Source organism: Lissotriton vulgaris, chromosome 9 (assembly GCF_964263255.1).
Source record: "Lissotriton vulgaris chromosome 9, aLisVul1.2, whole genome shotgun sequence".
Taxonomy (NCBI): domain Eukaryota; kingdom Metazoa; phylum Chordata; class Amphibia; order Caudata; family Salamandridae; genus Lissotriton; species Lissotriton vulgaris.
The window spans coordinates 328,222,593-328,249,880 of record NC_141697.1 but is presented as its reverse complement, the minus strand read 5'-3'; the positions used below and the strand labels follow the sequence as shown (position 1 = coordinate 328,249,880).

Sequence of the window (27,288 nt, the reverse complement as noted above, 5' to 3'; positions counted from 1 at the left end):
TTATATTTTTATTTTGGAGTTTTTAACCATAGGAGGGGGTTGGGAAGGTGGAGAGGAGTTAGTATAGGGAAATATTAAAGTAATGTGAGTGGTGGAATTGTTATTCTGTTATTTGAATTGAAAAGGAATAGTGGTGGAATAGAAGAGGGAAGGAGGGATAGAAGAGGGAAGGGTCTATATATTTTTTTTAGTTCATAGCAGTAGGAGGGGGTTTGGGATGAGTAAAGGGGAGGTGGAGTGGTAAGAGTCAGAGCGAATTCTTATGAAATGGAGGGGTCTCGAGAGGTGCAATACATCCTGGGAGTTGCAGTTCGTTTTGTTTGACCAAATACACCAGTGATACTTGCACAGCTATGAGAGATGGTGCTTCTTAGAAGATACTTGAAAGCAACCTTGGCTTTAGAGTGAAACATTATTCAGAACTTTTGCTCAGAATCATCAGTGCTAAAAATTGGTATTTGTCCGTTAAGAGTACACTTACCTACAGCTACTGTAGATATGCTCTTTGAATATCGGGTGAAAATCATTTCATAAATAGCATGGAAGTTAATGGCGTCTTCAGTAGACAATTCTTTCAATACACCTTTGCTAGTGCACATTAAAGCAGGCGGTTTTGTCGCATTGGTAATGGCCATTTTTGCATTGTTTGATGTTTATTTTGTATAATTGTGTATTAAAGAATGAAGGCTAGTACATCGGTTTAGTTGACAGAATATTTTTAATATAAGAAGTTTCTTTTGGCACATGAGCGCTGCCAGCGCCAGCCCATCTGTGTACTGTTATGACCCTCACTTCTAATGCTGTGCGATTGGTACCTGTCCCCTCACCGAAAATAGAGTTTCCATACCTCCCTCTTACTTCTCCCAAATTGCCATCATGTCCCATGTAGAAATGTTTAGAGAACTCACTCCCCAAACACAATTGGCACTAATTGGAACTAATTGATATGCGATAAATACAACTCTTATAGTAACTGAAGTGTGTGTTTCTTGCACAGTTGTATGCTTAGATCCCCCTTCACACTCTCTCCGGAAGCACACACATTTGTGTGTGTTTTCAAAATCATTTTTTTCCCATTTTGCCATAAAATAGCAATGTAGACATTTCTTGTTGAGTCTGCTGCATAAGAGGAGGGAGGACCAGACATGTAGAAGGCATGTTTACTCTGTTCTTGGAAATAAAACACGTTGCTATATTTAAGACTAGTAAAACTCCAATAAGCGGCTAAATTTTTTGGAAGGTCGAGTTTAGCATTCACACTTGTATTCAAAGCATTGGGCATTGCCATTTTGAATGCAACTGGGCAGTGGGTATTAACCTTTTGACTTCTGTGGACCCTCACTTAATCATTAGTGGAACCTGAGGAACCCCACTATATCATTATTGGAATCCAGGCACCCCCCACTGAGTAATTACTGGAAGCCAGGGACCAAGATCCAAGACTTTTCGATAATTTCGACAGCAGAACAATACATGGAAAATACAAAAACAAGCATTCATCATACATATATACAAAGGATGAAATATTTTATATAATTCACAAACAAATATATATATTTTTATTCCAATGGGAAGGTCAAGCGTTTCTAAATTTAATTGAGGCCACTAACCTTCATTACTATATCCTGGTTGATGCACTTGCACTGCTCTCATGAAGCAATCTGCGGATGCTATCTTAAGTTTTAGCCTCCAATTTCAAACTCCTTCACATTTGCAAAAAGTATTACAATCTTCATTTCGCTTCTTTATTGTTGTACACTTTATTCATTTATTAGTTATTTAATTGTCTACACAGTAATTAGGCTTTCCGGACCCCCAGGGGACGGACCACAGGTTAAGAACCATTGCAATAGGGAATTACTTGAAAGATCTTCAAGTATTGTTTTTTTCTTCTTTCTTCAAAAGAATCTCCTCCTCTGTACGATGGACCCCATTAGCGAGCAGGATTGTAATACCAGAAGAATATCATAATGGTAATTTGAATCAATAATTCTTCAGAGTGTTTGGAAGCTATGATTGTGACTGTAAGCGCTACCGAAAGTTCTAGTTGTCTTGTCATTTGTATGTGTCTGATAGCAAAGTCAGCAGTCCCTGTGTCTTTTTTTGGCTGATTGTAGTTGTGGTGTGCTGACAGATTTTTGTGAATCAAGCACATATTTCTCACATGAGAAATATGTTCCTGCAATAAATATTCATACTCTGAAACAAGTGTTTCTTAAATAAACCTGCTCTTACCTTCTTTCTCCATCTTTGTAACTCACACTGAGAAAGAAGCCTTAAAAGGTGCTTCTTCCTGGATATCGGTTAATGTTTTTGAACTGCACAATGTTTTTATACACGAAATAAATGATGGAGCATTAGCCTACTACAGGGAACTCGACCATTTATCCTTCTGAGGTTGATGAGTCAAGTATGACTTACCTTTTTTTCACATAATTGTTGCTGCCAAGATTTAGCAGTGTCTCAAAAAAAGAATGGGAGGCATCATACAGCTGATTATGTAATCGAGAGTCACAGTCTTTCTTAACATTGTGAAGCACGAAGACTTGCATCAAACACTATTAAAAAACATTTATTGTGCATGGGTGTAAGAGGACCCTGGCAAATCAATTCTTAAAACAGCCATACTAGCCATTCGTTTATCCTTGACTTTGTTTGTGATTACATTACTTAAATGCAGGTGTTATGTTTGATTAAAGGAGGCAGATAAATAGATGGATCACTAGACAGATAGATAGATAGATAGATAGATAGATAGATAGATAGATAGATAGATAGATGGTCGTTCTAAGGACAGATTTTTGTCAAGTTTTCTTAAAAATAGCCACTGTTGAAATCCTTGCTGTGTCTTTGAAAACTCCTTCTGGTAAACGTTTACATGGCTGACCAGAAGGAGTTTTTGAGACCAGGGTTGTTGTAGTCTGCTCTGCCATGGTGAGTCAAAATTGCTACATCCACATTTTCGGGAAAACCGACCCATGGAGTCATAAGAAATGTAAGGCCTGCTAGAAAAGGAGAGAATTTAAAGTGACCAGAAAAACAAGTCGCAATTCCTCATCACAATTAATTTATTGCGAGTGGGGGTGATGTACAGGAAACAAGCAATTTCGCTATCTTTTTAAAGATAACAAAACATCTTAGCCCTTCCCACTTGCCAGGATCACACAAACACTTGCTCTTTCACAGAAAGTCCAATTAGCCCATTTCCTTGCGGAAGATGCTGGTCCTTATCTAATGAAATCCCCTTTCTGTCTGTGCTTTCCTATATTTGCATGTCTTTGCATTATTTGGAATTTGTTGTAGAAAGCAGTCTTATTGTGTTTACACCTATAAATCAATTAACTTTCTTTATTCTTTCTTTGTCGAGATGAGCTTTGCCATTCAATTTGATATTCTCGAAGCCTACTTTCTCTTGGTGTGCCTACTGTGTTACAGAGGCCCTGGGGTTCTTGTATCTATCCTGAGCCAGTTATGGATTGTGTGCCAGTCTTGCGTTGTCACTTATTACCCAAGGCCAAGTTTTTCTCTATTTTGTCAACGTTTCCACCTACAGGAACACTAATGGAAGGCCCGAGCCGGCCACTGTAGGACAAAAGGGATGGTAGGAGTTTGGTCCTATCACGGAGGAGGAAGTAACAGCCCCAGCAGGGTCTTCAAAAAGATGTTTTTTTTCTTGTCTCTGGATCGCCGTGTAACAACTCTTTAAATAATTGAATTATTCATACCTATTGTAAAAGAGCACCTATCATGCCACTTTTCATAAAGGAAACACTTGATCCTAATGTTCCTTCAAACTATTGTCCTATCTCCCCTACCCACTTTTAGTAAAAATATTGCAAAGATGGGTTAATAAGCAATTAGCCTCATATTGTGAAGAAGGCGGTGAGTACAACAAGTACCAGTCTCGATTTCGTGCTTGCTCTAGGATGGAAACTGTGCTAATCACTACAACCAATGATATGCATATGATCCTGGAGGCTGGCAACTTGTCTGCACTAAAACTTCTTGATCTGTTGGCTGCGTTCGACACAGTCTTGCATGCCACCTTATTGAAAAGGCTTAGTTCTATTCGTTTGATGGATACGCCATTTGCATGATTTGAACGCTTTTTGAAGACGAGAACCCAGGATCTGCAGATGGTATTCTTCCATTCTGTCTTTAAGGATAGTTCATGTCGTATCTCACAGGTGTCTGCACTCAGTCCTACGGTTTTTAATATATATCTGGCTCTTCTTGCAGTCCTCATTGTTTCCTCAGGATTTACATTTTATGGGTATGCCGATGACACCCAAATAATCATCCGTATGGAGGGTGATGTTTCATTACATCAGGAGCAATTCAGAGGCTGTATGATTAAGGTGGCAAACTGAATGAATAGCACATTGCTTTGCTTTAACTTGAATGGAAGGCCTGATTTTTGGTAATCCTCCCATTTGGTCCCACATGCTTCTTACTTCTGAGATAGCTGAAGATTATTCAGTTTATTCCTAATGACTCCAGGCAGTTGGTGCAAAACTTGGTACTAAGTATACTGGACTACTGTAATACCTTATATATTGGGCACGTTGGGTACCTTATTCAGAGGTTGCATCTCATACAAAATACAGCAGCCAGGTTGATTTTTGGAGAAAGAATTTGATAGAAACTCTCCTCTTACTAGAAAGCTTAACTTGCTTCCTATTAAGATTAGTTGCCAGTTTAAGGCTCTTTACATTGGCCATAAAGCTCTGTATCCAGCAACGCATGGCTCTATATCTCTGATATGTCAAAGATGCTGTCCCTCTAGGCTGCTGCGCTCTACATCGCTATAATCGATCTGATTATTATACCAAAAGTTCTCAGAACCCGCATAAGGGGTAGGACTTTTTCTGTGTCCACAGCTCAAGCCTGGATTAAATTGCCTTTAGACCATCGCCTCAAATCTGATTTGCTGAAATTTCTTAGAGGACTGAAAACCTATCTTTCTTTTCACTTTAACGTAGACACCTTTTGATTGCTATGCAGTACTCGTGTTTGGCTTAGCACCAGGACTCCCACTGGATAATCACGTTACACAAACAATAAATAATTTGTATGACTTGTTTAAACAAGTTTGAATTTTTTAAAATTTATTATACCAACACAATCTCTTGTTTCATGCCCTTTGGTTCCTCTGATGACCCTACCGGTTTTAAGTCACCTTGGCCTGGCCTGTTTGTACTGGCATTATAACAGCTTACCATTTGATCTTCAGGACAAGCCAACGCTTTACTACCCTTTTGGGCACAGCTATCTAATGTGCAGGCGGCTGAGCCATTCTTGGACAGGTATTTAGATAAAGTTCTCGTTTTGATGTTGCTGCTATCGTTTTATGAGAGTGTGGTGAATTCATGACATGGATTATACAATTCTAAAACCCCTCTGTACCCAAGAGTGGCATCAGTTTGGTAATTGAAATGTATTCTTCAAGTACAGGGCAGCCTTGTCAAGAGTATTTACTTGCCTTCCTGGTTAAGTCTTGGCACTCTGGGAAGTGTGAGGGTAAGACAAATACTTTTAAAGTAACCGTATTACCAAAATGTAGTGATCAACAACTTGGCAGTTGACGAGACTGAACCACACAAAACAGATCGGAGAAAAGTAGTTTTAGTGCCTAAAAACTCTTCTTACCTGGCTCCTTTTCACAGCAAAGTATTTCATTCCAGGTTGTTTTGGATGGTATTGTACCAAATCCAAAGCTGTAATACTGTGTCTGAAGTGGTAAAAGTATTTTGTCATTTATCAGTTGGCATGTGCTAATCCTAAAGTTAAAGACTTTGCTGTAAAAATGGCAAAAAGTGTTGTCCCTTTTTTAAGTCAGTGTGGATGGCACTGTACTAATCCTTTGCTTAAAACTTCTGAATCTGCTCTCCTGTTTTTCTAGCAGAATGTTACTGGTGTTGTAGTGTGCTCCATATAAAGGAGCTGCTCTCCACCTAAACTTGGGAACTGCCCAGAGTTCCTTGCTTCCTGTTTTGCATAGTTTATTTGGTGCTCTAAGCCTGAAAGGGTATTGTCGTGATAAGCATCTGTGAAGAAACTCCCAGCATGTACAGACTTGCTTCAGTGCAAATATATGCAATGCAGGATGCTGTGGCTGGTGTGAATCTGATATGGTCTTAGCCTAATTTACTCTAGAGAAAATCTTGTTTAGCAGCTGCTCTACTTTTTAGCATTATATCTGAAATTGTAGAAATTACAAAATGACAGATTGTGCTGATTTTGTTATGCTTGTAAAACTATGCTGAGCTAGAAGTTTAATAACTGCCTAAATTAAATCATGAATAATGATTAATGTTGGAGTTTCCATTGAGTCTAGTGCGAAAGAAATCCTCAGGCCCAAAGCCCTCTGTGTTTTCTACAAAGGGACTACTTTTCCATAGCCATTGGAAAATCCTGAACTTTGGCATTCTTCTGGGTGGTGTTACATTTGATGACAGGGTGTTTTTAAAATCTATTATTAGTTGGGTGAAAAACCATTTGGGAAATTAGTTTAAAGAAACGAAACACTTACATCAGGATTAGAAGAAAAATGTATTTGTCTACAACCATAATAGTGTGCAAAAAATGAGTAGGAAAAAGTTCACAAATGTCTTGTGGTTTGAGGGTGGCCCAAAAACTCTTTTTTAAGTATATTGATGAGCTTCTGGAACCTGATGGTTTTTACCAAGGGTGTATGGAGGTTCTTCCTTGCAGTAGCTGTCTGGTACAGCTAAGTGTAATGAAAGTTGCATGCCAATTTACATTTACACACTGGCTATATTCCTCTTTTGTGTGTAATAAATAGTGAAAAGGGACGTGAATTGCATAATGAAAATGCATTCAATACATGTATCATAAAGTTATGCAAGGAATGTGGGGGAAATAGGACACAAATGTGAAGATGCACACTTGAAGAATGTCTCAAAGCAAGCTTGTTTGTTGGGGGTGACCTCACAACTTATTTGGGAAAAGACAGAAATTGCCTTTAAGTGATTAAAAACTGCTGTACGATTTTTTCGGGGTTCCTCATTCTCCTCGGTTTGCAATATGTTTACAGTGGAGAAGTTTGAGCTGGGAGACCTGTTAAATTTTACATTTCGCCTTATTTAAGATATTTTATTTTTTGTCTTCATGTAGTTGTCAATTTAAATGTTCTACCGAAATAAAGATTTACTAAAAATGAAACGTATTGAATTAGAAATAGCAGATGAAGATCATACGTAACATCAAACCCAAGCCTAGTATTGGACAGCTAAGCTGCCTAGCAGAATGAAACAGCAAAGTAATTTATCATACACTACCATACACACGTATCTAGCTGACTGCTGTACAAAACATGTATCACCAAACTCTGTATCAGTCTATTCATACCTCGCCGGACACTGTCAAGTGTAACTCACCTGACCCATAACAATCTGAAACGAACAAAATCTATCAGCTGATCACTTTGACCCTGCTAGAATCCCAGAACCATAGAGAATACCCAAATTGTTCTCTCACTCTCTCCCTCCACCCCCATATTGATGCACATTACATATTCTGTCATGCTTAACTAATGAATTGTTTTTTGTCCATTCACAAACTGATTTTATGCATAAAACTGTCCCAAGAAAAGAAATGAAAATATTAACCGTGCAAATACAGCATACTCGTCATTTACCTCTTTGTACAAGTGCTAAAATGTACCCTGTAATGATGAAAGATCCAGTTGTTCAAACGGGCTTTCACTTACATACATATTTTTCAAAATCGGGGTGGATTTTCAGAGATAGATGTGACCCACTGAGCTCTCTTGCTTTCTCTATAGAAACATATAAAGCAACCCAAAGAGGATTATCACCCTCCCATGTGTTCACACATACAAAGGCCCACATCTAGTACAGACACAAGTTAATCAACTATTGGAGGAAACATAAAGAACAGTCTCGCGAGACTGGCAACATTAATGAACCCCCCCTCTTCATGTGACATTATGATTTTGGGTTACTCTTGGAAGGAGGAAAGCCTTCAATCGGAATATTGTTACATTGAATGAATACCAACAACCGGAGTGTACCTTTCAGTGATGCAGCTGGTACAGTGTCCCCGGGTCGAGAGGTCTGGGGTGCCTCTGCCCTCTAATTATAGGCGTATCTAACCAAGGGATAGGGAGTCCTTGTTGCTTGCTTGCCCATAGGCCCATGGTATCCTTGCTACACTAATAACCAATCATATCAATCCTTTGTTTTTCTTAAATATTGACGCCATCGAAAACTGCTGAATGCTGGCCTGAACGGAGAGTGCAGGTGCAGCTATACCTGTGACCAGGATTTCAGCTGTAAAGCTTTAGTTTCGCATAGCTCCTCATGAATTTCTGCATAAGTCTATCTAATTTATTCATTAGTGCTCTTTAGAAGGAGGATTAAATATTTTGTTAAGACTGTTGTTTACAGGTATTCATGTGGGTGAGTCATTTGGTGCCTGATCAAGTTCATTTAGTTATAAGTATGCCTCAAGGATACACCTAGCTGAACCGGGACCATCTCTTAGAGTTGCTCACCATCAACAGGAGCCTTCTTTGTGGCTGTGCGGTGCCTTGGGAGTAGTCATGCGGAAATTGATTCTGAGACAACCAATCTGGCCTATTGCAATTGTCGATTGTGTCGTCCTACTCTTAACGTCTTCCGATTTGTGAAGAAGGTCTTTGTGTGTGTAAAATTGTAACTACACATTCCTTGTTTGTGGTGTGTGTAAAATATAATGATCATATTCGAATAGTCAGGTGTGGCCATATCCCTCCCGCCTTGAGAGCAAAACACTTGCTATCAGATTAAGTTTAAAGCTAGCTGCTCATCTTTTTTGGTCATTCACAGCCCCTACAGCTGTGCAGAAAATGCAACACATTGTAACACATATGTTCCCTTCTCTGTGCCAACTCGCAGTCTGTGGCTGCAAAAGCCCAGCAACGGGAGCCACTTGATTGCTCTCATGGTTCTTCCCCTTGGATTTCCTGCGCCAACATTTCAAGCTCGTTGTCAATTCAGATGGGCAGTAAAACCGTGTCTCTTCTTTCGGAAGTCCATCTTTATGACGTTGGGTGGTTCACAAGGTCATTTTATCTGTATGCTAGGTGTCGTAGAATGGACTATCCAAACATAAATGAAACTCCAGTGCCTGCACAGCCTTGGAATGGGGTAATGAAAGTGTGTACTTTGTGTCCCCTTTTTAGGGCTCGCCTGCTGTGCGCATGCGCATAGCTGGCGAAGCTCTATAGGGGCTTAAATAAGCTTTACCTAGACTGGCGATTGACTGGCGATTTGATGCTGTGCCCGTGCGCTTTTAGGTCGATGCGCTAGCGCATTGACCTAAAATGCGCGTGCACATCATCAAATCGCCAGTCAATCGCCAGCAGCACTCCTCCCCTGCTGCTTCACACCCTCATGCCGCTCTCCCCGCTCCGCCCCCTCCCTTGCCCGCCGTGTCGCATTTCTCATCCCCCCTCCCCACAGCAATGCCCTCAGCCGGCCGTACTTTCACTTTGACGGCCCTTGGCTTGACTATAATATGGCTGTGTCACCATTACAGACTTTATAGAGGTAAATACATTGCAGATAGCCATTCCTAACCCTGTAGTCGTAGAAATAACTATTCAGTTTCAAAACCTTTATTAGTTGGAAAAACATTTTAAAGCGCTTTCACTAATAATTTTTACGTTCTGTGAATTTGCATCTAAAGTTAGAAACAACTGCTGCAGCGTACATTTTAATATCCAACCGGACTACAAAAATAAAGGAATTTTAACAGTGCAAAAATTACAAACGCATGTTATTGGCTTAAAACTAGCAACGCCCTTCCTGCTCTGCAGCACCCGGCTCCTGTTTTCATGCGTTGCCGTGTGGCTGATTCGCAGATGTGTTTTACTCCTGGTTTGGCTCTTGGGCAATCCATTTCTTGGCTTCAGCATCGCAGTGGCTTTCTTCTTCTGAGAATATTAGATACCCCAGGATACGTGCTGACTCAGTATTTTTCACTATTGTTTATTTAACACACAATAGGTCTGGGCAAAAGTTACGTCATTAGTACCAGTTTAACCCCTCAACAACGTGCTAACAAGTGTGCTGGTTTACATTTTTTTTTTTGCAACTCGTGATACGTTTAAGATTTTAACATCATTTTTGTGTTGATATTCGTAAATTATTCATCAGACTGTGTATTACGTGGCAAGTGCAGTAAATCCATAAATATTCGAAAAATGCATTAGCCGTGCAATTGTTCTGTACATTCTACCTTTAATTCCGTTTCATGGACAGTCTGGCAAAGACTTTCCAAAAGTTTTAATTTGCAGGCCTGCATCTTATTTAGTTGTGTGAGGTACTGTTTCAGTGTGTCTACTTTCCCCCTGCTACTGGGACACAACAGGGTTTTCGTGTGAGAAATCAGTAAGTTCGGAAATATTAATTTAAAATTCTTTCTTTCCAATGATTGTACATATATATATATGTGTGTGCTACATTTATGTAGCATACATTGTTACATTGGTTTGGCATCACAGTGCATCCAGTAGTCTACGAATCACGCACTAAATGGTTCGGAAGTTTCCACCCCAGGCCACATTCTGAATCTGCCTATGGAAATGTGATGTCTTGGTGGAAAGTGAACGTGTTAACAAGTTGCCCATGAAAGTTCTCGGTTTTTAATGGAAAGAGAAAGGCTGGAGTAAATCGATTAGTCTTGGTCAGTAAGTGTTTCCATTTCCCAGCAGATGCAGGTCTGGAGGTATCTGGTGGTAGCCTTCATTTTTGATGGATGCTATATTAACCGGCTAGTTGCATCTTTGGGCTGTGCTGGATGCAATTTCGGAGTCAAGTCTTCATGCGTTCTGTTGAATGATGGTTGTATTTTGTATGTTTGTGTGTCTCAGTATACTGTGAGCAGTCACACCCAAGTGTATAATGTGTCTTTGCTGTTGTTTTGTAACATTTATATACGGTTTGATACTTTGATACTCCTGTTTGGGGTGCTTTAGTGCATTTTTGGCTGGGTGGTGCTCTGCACTGTCGGGGAGTGTGCGATTAGCAGTGTTGTATTTGTTGTGGTCACTAGCATTGTGATGGAGGAGGTGGTATTAGAGAGATACTTGCAAATTATAATTATAGTTCTGACTAAAACATATAGGAAGCTATACACCACCACCCCATCCACCATCACCACTGCATCCACCACCACCACATCCACCACCACATCCACCATCACCTGCACATCCACCATGACATCCACCGCCACATCCACCACCACATCCACCACCACCACCGCATCCACCACCACCGCATCCACCACCACCACATCCTCCACCACCACATCCACCGCATCCACCACCACATCCACCATCACCACCACCTCCACATCCACCATGACATCCACCTCCACATCCACCACCACATCCACATACACCGCATCCACCACCACCACATCCACCACATCCACCACATCCACCACCACCACCACATCCACCACCACATACACACCCACCACCACATCCAACACCACTTCCACCACCACCGCATCCACCACCACCGCATCCACCACCACCGCATCCACCACCACCACCACATCCACCACCACCACCACATCCACCACCGCATCCACCACCACCACATACACCACCACCACATCCACCACCACTTTCACCACACCCACCACCACCACTCTCACCACACCCACATCCACCACCCCATCCACCACTACATCCACCACTACATCCACCACCCCATCCACCACCACCACTGCATCCACCACCACCAACACCCCATCCACCACCACCACTGCATCAACCACCACCACCGCATCCACCACCACCACATCCACTGCATCCACCACCACCACATCCTCCATCACCTCCACATCTACCATGACATCCACCGCCACATCCACCACCACATCCACCACATCCACCACCACCACCACAAGCACCACCACTTTCACCACATCCACCACCACATCTAACACGTACACCACCACTACATCCACCAACGCATCCACCACCACCACATCCACCAACACTTTAACCACACCCACCACCACTACATCCACCACCCCATCCACCACCACTGCATCCACCACCACCACCGCATCCACCACCACCACATCCACCATCCCCACCACATCCACCACCACATCCACCACCACATCCACCATCACCACCACATCCACCACCACATTCACCGCATCCACCACCACCAAATCCACCACAACCACCACATCCACCACCACATCCAACACATCCACCACCACTTCCACCACCACCGCATCCACCACCACCGCATCCACCACCACCACATCCACCACATCCACCACCACATCCACCAACACCACATCCACCACATCCACCACCACACCCACCACCACCACACCCACCACCACCACACCCACCACCACCACATCCACCACCACATCCAACACATCCACCACCACTTCCACCACCACCACTTCCACCACTTCCACCACCACCACTTCCACCACCACCACATCCACCACCACATCCACCACCACCACCGCATCCACCACCACTGCATCCACCAACACCACATCCACCACCACCACCACATCCACCACCGCATCCACCACCACCATATCCCCCAGATCCACCACCACCACATCTATATGTGTGTGTGTGTGTGTGTATGTGTGGCTGTGTGTGTGTGTAGGTGCAAATGCAATGTTCTTGGATTTTCGTCACAAAATACACTGAACATAATCTTCACAAAAGTTATTTACAAACGTTTAAGGTATTGCCATTATAAATTACAATAACTTTTATTTAAGTATTAATTATTTACAAAATTAAAAGCCATTGTTATTTGTAATATCAATACATCTAAGTCACGTAAATACAACACACATTGCATTACAAATGCTATAGGTGTCACATTTGCGAAAGTTAAAACTATTGACATTGTAACTGACAAAGCTATTAATTTTGCTATTTTCAAAACCAACACATAAATAAAAAAAAGTGTCATTTACAATACCAATCGCTCAAACTTTCCTAATGCGAGACCTATTGCATTTCCAATGCTTGTTACAATACCAGCCTAATACAAGTCCACTGCTCTTTGTGTAAGAGGCCACTTGCAAATTGACTCTGTGGCCACCTCCACCTTCTTTAGTGTAGGGAGTGGCGTACAACCAAATTATAGTGATATGCTCATGTAGTGTCCATTGTCTCCACGCGTGCTTGATGACCAAGTTAGCCTCCAGGAAGAGTGCACCAGCAGAAGCCTGCCTCTGCTGGGAGTAGAAGGGCCGCTCATTCTCCTGGGGAGCTGGTGACACCTGTGTTCTGTGGCAGTGAAATGAGCTTATTTTGCCTTTTGTAGTGCGGAAATAGTCCTTTCCCGGAAACTGAGTAAAGAATAAACATGAAGTTTCTTCTATGTAGCAGCCAAAGCTTAATTTGTAAAAAAAAAATGTTTTAAATAGTACGTACCAGGGCCATCGTCAGAAGGCCACTGCAGTGTGTACCACCCATTGCCCCTGCCAGTGCTGCCAGTGACGGTACCAACACAAGATGCTAACCGTCACGCAAGTATGGCCATTCAGACAATTCCAGGCCACCAAAGCTATAAGAATGGCTTGGGTGGCAGGTATTAGTCATTTTAAGGTATATTGAATTAATAAACAACTGTTCTTGTGCTCGTCTCTAAATTATACAAACAGCGCTACCACGTGGTGAATTGTCACAAGTGCCGAGCATCGGAAACCACCTGCTCAAATTAAGCACTGCCAGCTTTGATTGATTGGTAATACGTCTCTAGGTGATATGGTCCATCTCCATGAAACACGACCATCCCCACACAAAATACTCATGCACTTGTTTGGGGCTGAGAAGAAACTTTTCGAGGTTGCTGGGCAGTTATGGATGTATTGCACACATTTTTATGTAGTGCAGATCTTTGAAGCTGGTTTCTTGAGCTTGTTGGCTTAATATTGTTACATTTGTTTAGTTAGTAGTAATGAAGCTGTTGTGTGTGTGTTTCTTACTTTAGAAATTAAGTTTTCTAATTTTAGTAGACTGGGGAATCTGTCAAGTTGTGCTCCATAAATGTAGCTACAAGTAGTGAAACAATATAATGAAACAAAATCATTTACGGGGTAAACTATCTTTCCAGGATATGAAAAACACAGACATGATCTCGCAAAACACTCCCCTGAAATGCAGGCCCTCTCTGACCTGCTCTAAAAACGCCATATAGACTAGGGCACAGGATTGATAAAGGTGTTAGCATGCTGCAGTTCTGCGCCTGCATGTGGCCGCATGTCACTTCTGCAGCACTGAATGGACTGCCCGCTTCATGAGCCAGCCAGATTCCCAAGAAGATTGTGATCTGTACAAGGTCAAGTAGTTTGATCAAGCGGCAAAGCAGGAATTAGAATTATGGTTGGCAGGTTCCACAATCAATATTATAAATACTAAATCACAGTCGCCCTGAAAATTACCATGTGGTGAGTTTGAGTCTGGAACCTAGTTAAAACAAGCATTTGCAATGCAATAGGTCTCGCATTTGTTAAAGTTAGAGCTGTTGGCGTTGAAAAGAATTTTCTTTTTTCTTTTTTTGCAGTGGAGTTATTATATTTGCATAGCACTATTGCCAGTAGTAAAAAAAAAAAGCAAAAGTAAAAAAAAAAAATCATTTTCAACGCCAAGAGCTCTAACTTTAACAAATGCGAGACCTATTTCAATGGGAATGCAATCGGTCTTGCATTTGTTGGAGGTGACGTTATTGGCATTATAAATGCCAATGTTTTTTACCTAGTCATGTTGCAGGGTGCAGTACCATATGTGGCCAAAATAGGTCCCTTGGGACCACTTTTGGTCACATATGGTACTTCACCCTGCAGATGATAGGTAAATCCACCCCCCCCCCCCCCCCCCCATAAGACAGTACCACGAGTACATTCAAATAGCTATGTCCATGTACACAATTAGTAGCTTTGAAATGTGACAAAAAAAGTATTATATTAATTGCGGATTAGGTTATACTGTGTGAACTGATGAAGGGAAATTTGTAGAATGTCTCTTATAAATGTGAGATGTGCTAGTGAGTAAAGTTACCACTGCCAGCATGGCTTAGGGCCAAGCGTGTGGCCTTCCTGAAGAGCTTTAATAAAACAGTGCTCTGAAGCTGTAATTAAAACCTAGGGAGCAACAACACATATAACACAGGGTTTCCTCATGGGAGGTCACAAGACAAGAAAATTCGGTACTAAGGAGGAACTACTAAGCCTATTGACCAATGAAAAGCCACAAATTGCAAAGGACATGGACAGGAGCCAATTAAAAATATGGGTGGAAAGTGGGGTGGAGCTTTATGCCTATATCCTGAATACAGCATGTCTCTAAGAGACAGCGAAAGCGCTGCCTAGGTGAGACCGAAATATGAAATGTTTTGAATGAGAAAGTAGAGGCTGGTGACTTAATAAAAATAGCAAACCTATGTTTGTTCAAAAGAAATCTTATTATACTAATGATTGCCTTGTCGAAGAAATAATACTATTTAGCATTAAAAGGATACTGTTAAGAAGCAATACTTGTTTACATTAATGAGCTATCAAGGTAAGTTAGCTTGATTTTACTAAGCGTTTGTCCACTTAGAGCATTAACAATGAATATGAAAACTCTTGAAAATTTGCTTCAACTTATAAATATTAGTTAGGACAAAGAATTGCTTTGGGTATTTTCAGTCTGAGATGGTCTTAAGAGATGGAGGTCAATACATGAACTGTTCCACATATTATAAACATCTGTATTGTAAAAGTTTTTGGCGGCACACCTATATAACAAGATTGTGTTCTCAAGCTTCTGTGGGACACAGAAAACGTTCCGGATGAACAGCAGCAGCAGAAGCATAGAACCAGTAGAACATAAACAGTAACAGTGCAAGCCTCTCTGTCTCTGAGTGCATTAATCCAATAATGGTTCTGCACCGTGGCAGATTTTGGACAGCGTGATCTTTCGGTCATAGTGCATAAGACTGATCCCAGCTTCTTAGAGAAGAGTGTTTCATAAAATGATTCTGAGTCTATTATTGCAAAGATGGTCCCTGCACCACAGCAGGGCTTGGATACCGTGATGCAGGAGGTCATACTAATGCAGCAGAATACTGATAGTCCCCGATCCCCTCAGCAGGGCGTTGCATATAATAGTTCTGAGTGTGATCATATAGAGGGTCACTGTGCCTCAGTAGGGGTCAGACACCATAATCCATGGTGTCTCAATACCTAAGGAAGTGAAGGTCCCTATATCCCAGCACATAGTGAGAAACTACTGTCAGTGGTTTCCTAGTACATTTGACAACATTGTACAGCTGTGCTTATTGCACCAGAATGGTGAGGACATAATGTGGATATAGGAGAGGTAGTTGGTAATGACAGTGAAGCTTCTGTAGTTGGGGGTGGCAATAAAGTCTCAAAGACACCTCCTTTCAAACATATATATTGTATTCTAGAATGTTAGAATGTGCAAGTGTGGTACTAATCAGCGTAACGTCTACCCAAAGGCTTCTTGGCACTATTCTACATTCTAGCTTAGTTCAGAGAGCAGAGGGCTTGACAATATTTTACAAACTATTTGCACTGGTGTTTTTATAAATCTACATTCCTCCACTTTCTGCATCAACTCCCTAGTTTCTTGACTACAGATTAACACTTTTTAACGTCCATTTAATGCCATCTTCTTTAAACCATGCTACATTTTACATTTATGATAAACATTTAAGAACCTGCATTGGTAGACTTGAAAGCTGTTCGTCACTCGATGATAGACCAGCATCCAAGCTTCGGTCCATGTCGTGAGCCTCGGGATTTCACCTTCCGGGCAGATGGCGGTCACCGTCACGTCACGTCACTGTTGCAGACTGTGCATCAGAGGCCCAGTAATTCCTGGCGTGGGTGTATGTTGGAACACAAATATGATCCTGCTCCCACTCATCGTGCGATTAATACTCCAGGGCCGTATGCAGCTATGCATCCAGGATGATTCATTGCTAGCACATATTAGCGGCGTTAATAGCATGTTAACCTGTGTTAATTTCAATATGCTATTGTGGATCACGGCCATCCAAACGAACAGCCCTAGCTGAATGATAATTGGCGAAAAGCAGCAGTTTCTACACATCAATATGACCAAAACCATACGCTCCATTTCTGTCTTGTTGCGCATGCCATATTGGTGTGCAAGCTGCCATATGTGCTTCTTCGTGGAAGGGGTCCTGCTTTTTGAAAGATGAGCAAGTTGGCTTCAAGGTAGCTTTTCGATAAAATAGTTAAAATGTGTTGTGATCATAGGGCACTTTAGCGTCCTTTGTGTTTGGATAAGAGGTAAACATTTACAGAAAATGATATCAAATTGACCGTCAATGCAAGGCCATCTAAAAGCATGCCACCAGCAGAGCAATCAGTTGCTCTAAATCTCCCTAGGCTTTCAGAACCTGAATTTTGAAATTGTGTACATCAATTCAAAGTTCTCAGGATGCTTTACCAATTGATTTTGCCTTCCGCTACCCAATCACCTTCGTAGATATCAACAAAAAAATACGATGTGTTCGAGCGCTGAGGGTAGTGGAAACAAGGACATTAAAGAGGATCCGTCCAAAACCGTAAAATAAATATTGGGTTTTGTCAATTGACTTTTACAGACATTTGCTGCATGGACTCCTTTTGTCAGTTGCAGTGGCTAATTACGAAGACTGTTGGTTTAGCAAATCTGCCTCCTTTATAGCCTCAGAATCTCCCCATTAGGTCATGCACATAGGAATGGTTGCCTCATGTAATGTTCTTTTGTAATATGTTGACCATTGCCGCTTGACAGCTCATTAACTTTACTTCAACATGTTTCGAAGTTGTTGCCAGTTTGTTCATATAAAATAATTGCGAAAAGTTCCAATGTGATGCGTTTTAAAAAGTTGAACTCTTGCTGAGTTGACAGTAACAAAAAATTCACTGTTAGCTTGGCTCTGTTATGATGAGCGAACAGCCAGATCCCAACAAATCTGGTGGCTCCAATAAAATATCTGTTAAAATAAGATAGCCTCACCTTCTGTAACAGCGATGAATTCCTTTGGCTAGACTTTCATTTGTTTCCTAGAATGCATGCCAATGTTTAGCTCATCTGCTTAGGAAGCGGCCAGATGCCTCTGTATCCTTTTGTGACTTGAATGTGCGACAAGCAAAATCATGTATTTTTCTTATAATACGTGTTGCCTTCTATTTCAGAGTATTGGAAAGGGATCCTTATGGTGTATTGACCCCGAATACAGACAAAACCTTATCCAGGCCTTGAAAAAGACCCCTTACAACGCGTACTCGCACGTGTTCAACACGCCCCCTACGTCTCCTCAGGCATATCAAAGGTAAGAATGCTGGAACATGTTCAGTAAATGCTGTTGTGTGAGCCCTTTCTCTGTGTCTTATATGAGGCGCTGCCGCCTAATGTAAAATGTGCGTGTCGATAATGACATCAAGTGAGGCCCACCAAGCCCATCTGTTGTCTGCCCAAATTAATGTGCTGTAACCTGTATACCGCGAGGCCCACTGAGTTCAGCTTTCATGCATTTGCCAGGATGAGACAATAGCCTATTAGACAATCTATGGAAAAAATACAATTGACCCAGTGATGGAACAAAGCATGACTAGCTCTCCACGGATACCATGATGTGAGCTGTCACTCTGAGACCTTCCTAGTATTTCTAGATAAGACTTAGTCCCCTCTTGTGCCAAACCTATGTACATAGGCATCAAACCGACCTCAAAAACGATGAAGGTGGTGGCAGGTGCTCCCTCTGAAAGAAGCCTGGTCCACAGTGTAACAGTCCGCACTGTAAACAGTCCTCTCCTAGGACTGTGGTTCACCCTATCCCTCCAAATTCTGGTGGGTGACCACACCTTGTCTGTTGTGTGAAGTATTCTCTTTTAACCCAGGCTGGGATATATTTCTACATTTCTTTAGGATTATCCAACCGGGCCCGGCTCTAGAGGGTGGACTAGGTCCATCCAAGGAATACCCTGCCCCACCCAAGGCATTTCAGAATTGAAAAAAAGCATTTTTTACCTTAATGTTTCACGGGAGCATGCAGCCCAGTGGGCTTTCCCTTATCCTTTATTTTAATGATTTACACCGTTGACATGGGCTACTTTCGGGCCTGGAGAGAGTTGTGAAGTCAGTAGAGTTTAGTAGATACACTATGATGCACAAATGACCAGCACAGACATCCTGAAAACTGAACTATGATTCTGGAATTTTTGCATCGTATTTTCAAACGTCAATGCTTTGCAAAGTAAAAAGCTACCAAAGTTTTTTGAAAGCATGAAAAGCTGGAAAGTTGCCCTTTTGTCTGCAAAAACATTTCTGCTGCTGCACATAACCAGGAGCATGCTACAGTCTTAAAGTTCTGCATAGCTGCATCCCTCCTCTTTCCCAAAGCTGAAGGCACATCCGAGAAAGTGGAGTATGTAGCTTCTAAGGTGCTGATTGTTATGCAAAGCATGTCAAAAACTAATCGATGCCAATACCTACGATGTCAGATCGGTTAAATACTTCGTTGTTTTTAGGCCAGTACCCATTCATTTTCGTGGCCCACCCATGCTTTTTAACTGCCCTCCCAGAGAAAAAAACCCTAGAGGCCCTTATCCAACCCTCGCGTCATAACTTGAGTGTTTCTTCCCTTTGAATCATTTGCTTGCCCACCTTTCATTTGTTTCCCATTCGTTGCCCTCTGTGTAACTTGGTGGTGGCAACAATCGCACATCTGAGCTGTGGAGCCCTCACTTCCTAGGAAGCCTTACCCACGTCCACGCGTCCTTGCCAGGCCTTTGGGTCGAGTGAGGTAGATTCGGCTTGGAGGGGATGGAGGCAGGCAGGTACAGCACGGGGGCGACGAGAGGCCCTTGCCCGGGCTCCTGGTCAGGAGGCGGCGGCCGAAGAGGGCGGAAGGCTCCTCGGGAGCCGGCAGACCGAGAGGGGACTGCGCACTCGCTGCTGGCCTCGCCATGTTTGCACAGGGCTGGAACCTGATGGCTCTGTTGTCCATGCAACTGTGCGTCGTCATGTAAACAGTTCATAGGGGGCGGTAGAACCGGTTTGGCGGCGGTATTGTTGTGCATGTGTGTTTTTCTTTTGTGCTCGGCCTGCGGTTGATGTTGGAAACCAGCTTCTCGTGGTGTCAGCTTTGTGAAGGAATACAGGAGGCGGCTTGCCGGGCCCTTCGATGCAGGATGTTTGCTCCTTTGCAGACAATGAGTGGGGAGGAGCGCCCATTACAACACCGAACAGTTAAAAACACCATAAACACGCATGTGGATTTTCGAGTTCACTGTGTTTGCTCAGACAGCATCACATGATGAGCCTTTAGTTTGTATGTACTGCTTAATGTTATTGTTAATGTTGGTCTGTTTCAGAAGGCCCAGTTTTCCCCCTCTCTCTGATTTACGTTCGCAGGCAGGGAATGTGATTTGCCTAGAAACACACCTTCAAATATGTACGGGCCTGGGATTTGATTTCGGTTTTCTGAACCAATGGTCAAATAGGTAGGCAGACACTAGAGCACTCTTCTGCCCACCATGAACGGCAGAAAACAAATCCCACAGTAAGGGGCCCCACGGCCGGTGCAGTGATTTTGTGGAGGAATAACTGTACAAAACAAAACCCTGTTTGTGTCGTTCATAGTGTTGAGTCAAGTGTTGCACCTGTTGGTTATGTATAGTCTTTGTGATGGCTTTACACTTCTATCTGCAGTGATTACAAGCAAGGGCTGAGTGATGCCATTATCAAGGATGGCGGACCCGTGAATTCGACTTCAGACCCTTCCCGCCATGTACAATCAGGAGCATTCATCTTTAAGACCCGCCGAGTTGTTGATTTATAGATTTCACTGGCGCCTTTCAGCAGCGCCAGTCTCCGAGCATGCTTTGCCTCTCGAGGGGCCGTGGTGTTTCCTTAAATAGAAGCTGATGGTGTGCTCTTGCAGCCATCTTTAATGGCGTGGATCGACGGGACGCCACCGCATATCCATTACACTCCCAACAGTCTGGTGAAGTGATGTCCGCGGTTGGCTGCTACGGTGAAGTGTTTAGTATTTCTCATTTTGTAAGTCCAGCATTTGCTCGGGCGGGTGACGCACAATGCTACCTTTCAAAGGCACATCAGCGAAGTTCCCGGGCATCTCTGTTGAAAAGCATTCCATCACATGCCCTGACAATCCATCTTCAGTGAGAGATTGGGAGGAACAGCTGGGCTTTCGGAGAAGAGTGCTGTATGTCTGCCCTTGCTAGGCGATTAGCGTGATGGTAACCATAGCGACCCGGCCGTCGCCTTGGCAACACATAGCCGAGACAGGTGCAGTTGCATCACAAGGCTGTTTGTTGCCTGGCAAAAGGACAGGCCATTAGCACGTAGCGATACGCTGTTGCCCTGGCAACGAATAACCCGCCATAGCTACTACAGTTGGCTTGAAGCCCTTTTTGAAAGGATGTTGTACCTGCTTTTGTCTGTTTTCATGAAAATCAGAAGGCGCATGCTTTATCGGAGATGACAACTCGAGGTCAGATGGCTTTGGGAGATTTAATCAAAATGCGGGCTTGGCAAACTGCAGAGCCAAATTGTTTCAAAATGTGCACCGAGACATGGCGTCGAGCGCACAGGGCGAATGCCTTTTTTCATCCTATAGAGCCGGGAACGGAACAATCCTAAAATAATGCATATGCAATTCCTTAACCGAGGTAACCCCCTTCCTCCCTCATCAGCCATGCTTACGTTGATGTCAGGTGGGATTTGCAACGACTACGATCATTTGGAAAATTGTGAAATAATTTGGACTCTTTTGGTGCAATTACGCAAAAAGATTGCAGTTAGTTACTTCCAACAAAAGGGTCAAGTAAAACTTCCATCGTTCCTGATATGGTCATCAGCAGTGTGTACGTAACATGTGTTCGAGATATACATTAGGTTCCCTCACGGGAGTTTTACCACATGTCCCTAACATTACTTCTCTTAATTTAAACGATTTACTCGTTTTGTAATAAAAGGAGCGGGGTGCTGATGTTCCTGATCACTGAATGGCACCGCTGCTGATGGTTCATTTTGTGTCGGATTTGATGGCTTCAATTCCCACCGGAGTGCCCGTCCCTGCAGCACTGGAGGGAAACCAGTGCGCATGCAGTACATTTCATTGGTGGGTTTTATGTTCACTGCAGAGCGAGGGGGGGTACCAACAATGGAAAACCTCATTTTACTCAGTCTTTAAACATAAAAGGATTGTGGTGAGGTGTGCCTGGACTTAGCTGGTTTAAGACGGTGCTGACGGTGCATCCTCTCTTCTGGATTGATGGTGCATAAATGGAAAATAAAAATAGTGTTTAACAATTTGGTTCATAGTCTTAGCCTGCCCCTTTTCCTCTTTGATTGTTGCCTTAGAAGTCTTTTCAGAAATTCAGATTTTGTAGAATACGTGTTTTTCCTACCTCGGTCTAAATTGCATGTTACTTTAAATATTCCTAATAAAAATCCACTGGCCAAGTAAAGTGAAATTTATATCAAGGTAACAACGTTTAACTGCTCCCTGTTAATTTAAAACAGACAGATAGCTAGATTTTATGACTGTGTCAGGCAGACTGGGAGTATTCAAGCTCAGCGGTGCACTTAGACATTCCAAACTCTGGTCTGCTTTAGGCAGACTAAGTGCACACCCAGGATTGGCAGGCGAGCTCCAGGGCTCTGTTCTGCCAGGGAAGGTTCAAGTTTAGAAGTGCATTGTGACCCTTTAGATGCATTATGGTCACTTCTCCATATCTCTCTTTCAGCCCAAGTAGCAGAGTACACTATTCAGTGTCTTGAAAAGCTTCTTGATTATAACTCTACGTCCATATAGAGAGTGGTTGCTGGTGGAAGGGCGCACCAGCACTTATTTTTTTATGGACTTGCACTTATTTTTCCACATCAAATGTTTTCCAAGTGCAAGAGAGGGAAAACACACGGCCCGAAAAGACTGAGGAAAAGAAAGACAAAATAATTGGCAAAAACAGGGACAAAGCAGGAACCTGCAAGAGTAAGATAAACTGGCAAGTACTGTCTGGTTGTGGATTAAAGAGGCATGAGGTGGAAATATACTCAGCCATGGTATTCGGCACGGGGAAGTTTAATTGCTCCTGCCAGGGTTTTCTGAGGAGAGCTTTGAGCACAAACATTCTTTCCATTACATATTAAGCTCTCGGGTACTCACCTGCCAACAAAGATCAGTGGAAGAGGAGGAGTTGCTTGAAGGTCCAGCCTCACCAACAGATACAGAGGGAAGTAGAGGCCAGTGATGAAGGAATAGGCCTCGTGAAATATGTGTACCCTTCTGATCAGTGAAATTATTTTGATATGTAGTCTAAATTTGAGAGTTTTGTTGATGGCCCTTCACAATCCCCCGTTTCGTACTTTAACTCAATTCCCAATATCTTGTGGACACCCCATTAAATTAGAGAAGAAAATTGCACAATATCCTAGAAATCTCGAAGTTAAGCTCAAACTTTGACCAGACGAGTAAAAGGCATTAGGACGTCATTGCAGAGCCACGCTTAACACATCAGACTGTAACTGGCAAAGAAAAGGCAGAGTAGGTTAGCCAACTATTTGGTTTTTGTTTATTTTACAGCAATATTGGGTGTAAATAGATCCTGATGTGCCCAGACCGCTTTAGATAATGAGAATTGAAAACTGCAAAGAGTGAAAGGATTGAATGTGAAATAATAAAACATAGACTTCCATTGTAATCTCAAAATACGTTACTTTATTGAATACTACAACAAAAATAAAATTTCAAATAAATGGTTTCAACTGCTTATTCACTGGGAGTAGACAAGTCGTTGGCCTTAAGTTGTTTGTTAAATAATTACTTGGAGGGGTAGCAGAAAACTTAAGACATTGTGCTCTACTCTTTGACTGTGAGGACATCAAACACAAAATGGGCTTGCTGCTCTAGGGCTTCACACCTTATGAGGCTTTCTGTTTCTCATCCATGCAGACGTGAAGCTTGTATGTAGTTCAGAGGTCTAGATGACCTAACTTAAATGTCATCCTTGCTTACAGGCATCTCCTCATAATATGATCCAAGATTCTGGTTCCACATATGGTGCTGTGGATTCAGACACCTAGTCTGGTCTCAGGTGAACTGGATGATAAAGCTATTGGTTAGGTGGTTTGTATGTTTCCCTTGAGACAGCACATGTCCTGTTGATTTTGAAAAATGTTAACTTAAAGGGGGACTTGGAGCGCTCCTATTGCTTCCCACTGGTTGGCTTCATGGTCACTCTTAATTACTGGTTCCTGTTTGGTTGGTCCATGCTGGCTTCACTTCCTCTTGGTGTGTTCCTCCCTCCCCTGCTTCCTACTGTGGTGCAGTGTCCTTCCACTGCTTGCGCTTTATTGGAGGCACTTTTCTACTTGCAGTACTCCATAATAGAGCACACATCTCTGTCCCGCTCACGTCACATACTGCGTCATTATTTTCCTTGTCTCTCTTGATCTCCCCATCCGTGTTGTTGCTTGACCTATCCCCAACTCTTGCGTTGTTGCTTGACCCACCCCTCCTCCATAGTTGGTTTGCCTTTTCCTGCCTCCCCTGTAATTGCTTGTCCCTTCCTCCCCACCCCTGCCAGTGTCATTATTTGTCCCATCCCGCCCCCTCTCCCTGTTGTTGCTTGCCCCTCCCACCCCTTGCCCCTTCCAACTAAGAAAAAAAAGCCAATGACACGACCAGTGCTGGTTGCCTCGTTGAGCTCACCCAAATTTAGACATGCTGTCCAGCAGGTGTGCTGCTGTACAGTATGCTAAATCACATCAACAAAGCCAATAGCTCTTGCATAGATGAGACCCATTGGCTTTCCCACTGCTTGTTTTGACCCATTGCATCCTATCCAGACGTTGGGGATGTCTTCGCTTTGTGAGTGCATGGAAACCCAAATACGAAGCACCAGCTGCTTTCAGATGTCCCCCTTGTGCTCCATGGGACTTAGTTCCCTTTTGCATCTCTGTGAACCAGTTAAACAAAGATTTTTGTGTGATTTGTATTCTAATATGTTTACTACAATATATGACAATTGGTTTAAAATAAGTAATTAAGTTAGATGATGGCAATAAGTGTTACAGAATTCACTGTTGACATTTTAGGCAGCAGGGTAGCTGTTAGATAGCTCACAATGACTCTAGTTCTTTAATTTTACAGACAGTATCTCACTTTAGGGTTTTAACAACTTGTAGTGCAGAAGCCAGTACTCTTTCTCCTGTACCGGGTTTTATTACCTACCTACTATCTGTCTTTTGTGAAGTTTGAAGGAAAGGTGTTCTTTCACAAGCCATAGCCTTATTTTCCTAATATGATAATGGCAGTGGTAAGGGGGCAATATGCAATTGCACTGTTATTAGCTCTTGCCTTAGTACGTCCTATAGGAGCCTGATGTGTCTATATGTTGCTTGTTGGTTTTGAGGCTGGCTAACTACTGTAGAAAGAACCTCAGCATCAGAATAATACCTGTAACCTGTGGCTCCATTGCAATCCCCTGTGGCATCTTTACTATCACAGTTTGCATGTTACTGTACATTAACGACCATGAGAACTAGCATGCTTCTCCAAATCCCTCATGGAAATGCCATGTGACCCGGGCCTACCTCCCTCACTTCTGTCGTCCTCTTTTCTTGATTTTGAAGAGTGAGAAATTTAATGATGAGAGACGTCTGGTCCGGCGGCCCATGTATTTCCTTGCTTCTCCATCGAAGCACAAGCCAGTTCATTTTTGGGATGGGGGTATTTGTGATGTGGAGTGCAATAATACCCCAAGTAGGCACAGTGTGCAGAATAGAAGCCTGACTGGTCGGAATGGCACTGGTCCCTCTGGAAGTGAACGGGTTATTACAGTATCGAGTCTTGTTCCACAATGCTCTGTGCGCCAAAAGACTGTTTAGGCAAGACCAGGCTTTATAACGTAGGACATGGGCTCACAAATTCACACATAACTATAGTTGCAAATGAGATCAAGAGAGAAAAAAGTATTGTAAATTCTTACTTGCTATTTTTTATTGTACTTTGGATGAAGAAAAAATGAAATCCTTATAGGAACTTTATGTGAACTAGTCAACCTACTCCTGGAATTTTGCATACAGTGTCATCAGCCTTATATGAAATCAACTGCCATAATGTTGGACAGCATAGTTAAATTACTTGCCTGTTACTTCGAGTGGATTCCTAATCTCTTCAGCAAGTATCCAAGCCGACTTAGACTCCATATGACTCGTTCACCATAGCTTATGTGAACAGACAACTCAGTATCAACATATGCCGTCACGTCAGCAGAGGAATATCCTCATGGTGTCTTGCTCTCACTTTGAATTTTTTTCATTAATTTACATTTCTGCAGCACCACCCACTTCCACGTGCTCTGAATGCTGCCTCTGTCTGGCCAGCATTATGAAAAGACTAGTTTTTGTGTGTGTGCCAATATTGCCCAGTGCATGTCAAAGAACTGCGATCCTGTTAATAGCTTTTTAATTTAGTTGCCATGGTGTTTAACAAGGGCGGGTTTATTGGTGTTACATTTAAAGAATGATATAATGGTGATTTGGCAGAAAAAATTGTTTCATAGGGAATTATGATGACGGTTTATAATCCTCCTTCAAACTACTAAACCCATTTGTTATTGAGAGGGTCTAGTGAGGACGGTGTGCACATTTTAAGCACAACCACTCGACATTTAACAGATCCCTATTTAGATTTAATGTAGGTAAATCTATTGCATGCTGATATCATGAAATTCTGCCATGGACCCCACCCTAGTGCACAAACATGTACCCGGAGAGTCTTGGCAGTGAAGGTGTATAATTGTTGCATAATTGCGAAAAAGAAAACTATTAAAAAGTATCAGTTGATTTTTCTCCTTTTGGCCCCTAAAGTTCCTGTAAGACAATATCCTCATGTTGTCACCCTTTTAAAAGTTCTATTTGGAGAACATCTTTGAAGAGCAAATTGTTTTTGACGCTATCTAAAGCTCCCAGTAGTTCTATTTTTCATTAAATGTTCCCATAATGTGAAGCACTTTCTGTTGTAGTTGTATAAAATTGAAATCTATATATGCATATTTGTCTTGCAACTGTTATGTGCACCATACAGTCTAATGGTCTGTTTTGAAAGTGCCCTAGTTATGTAGCTGAAGCTAAGAATGTAGACTACACATGTTAATAGGGAATGTATTGCCACAACCAGCAGCCTGTTGATGTCTGTCCCT

The 27,288-nt window shown here is 42.4% G+C and overlaps 1 protein-coding gene across 11 annotated transcripts in view; it reads left to right on the top strand.

Annotated features, from left to right (window-relative positions):
* The window catches only part of FOXN3 (forkhead box N3), a 654,420-nt gene that overhangs the window by 394,960 nt on the left and 232,172 nt on the right, over positions 1 to 27,288 (top strand). For all 11 annotated transcript variants that reach the window (XM_086937639.1, XM_086937629.1, XM_086937636.1 and 8 more), the window contains one exon: positions 18,250 to 18,386. In XM_086937639.1, coding sequence (XP_086793765.1) covers positions 18,250 to 18,386 — 137 coding nt within the window. The remainder of the gene's footprint in view (positions 1 to 18,249; positions 18,387 to 27,288) is intronic.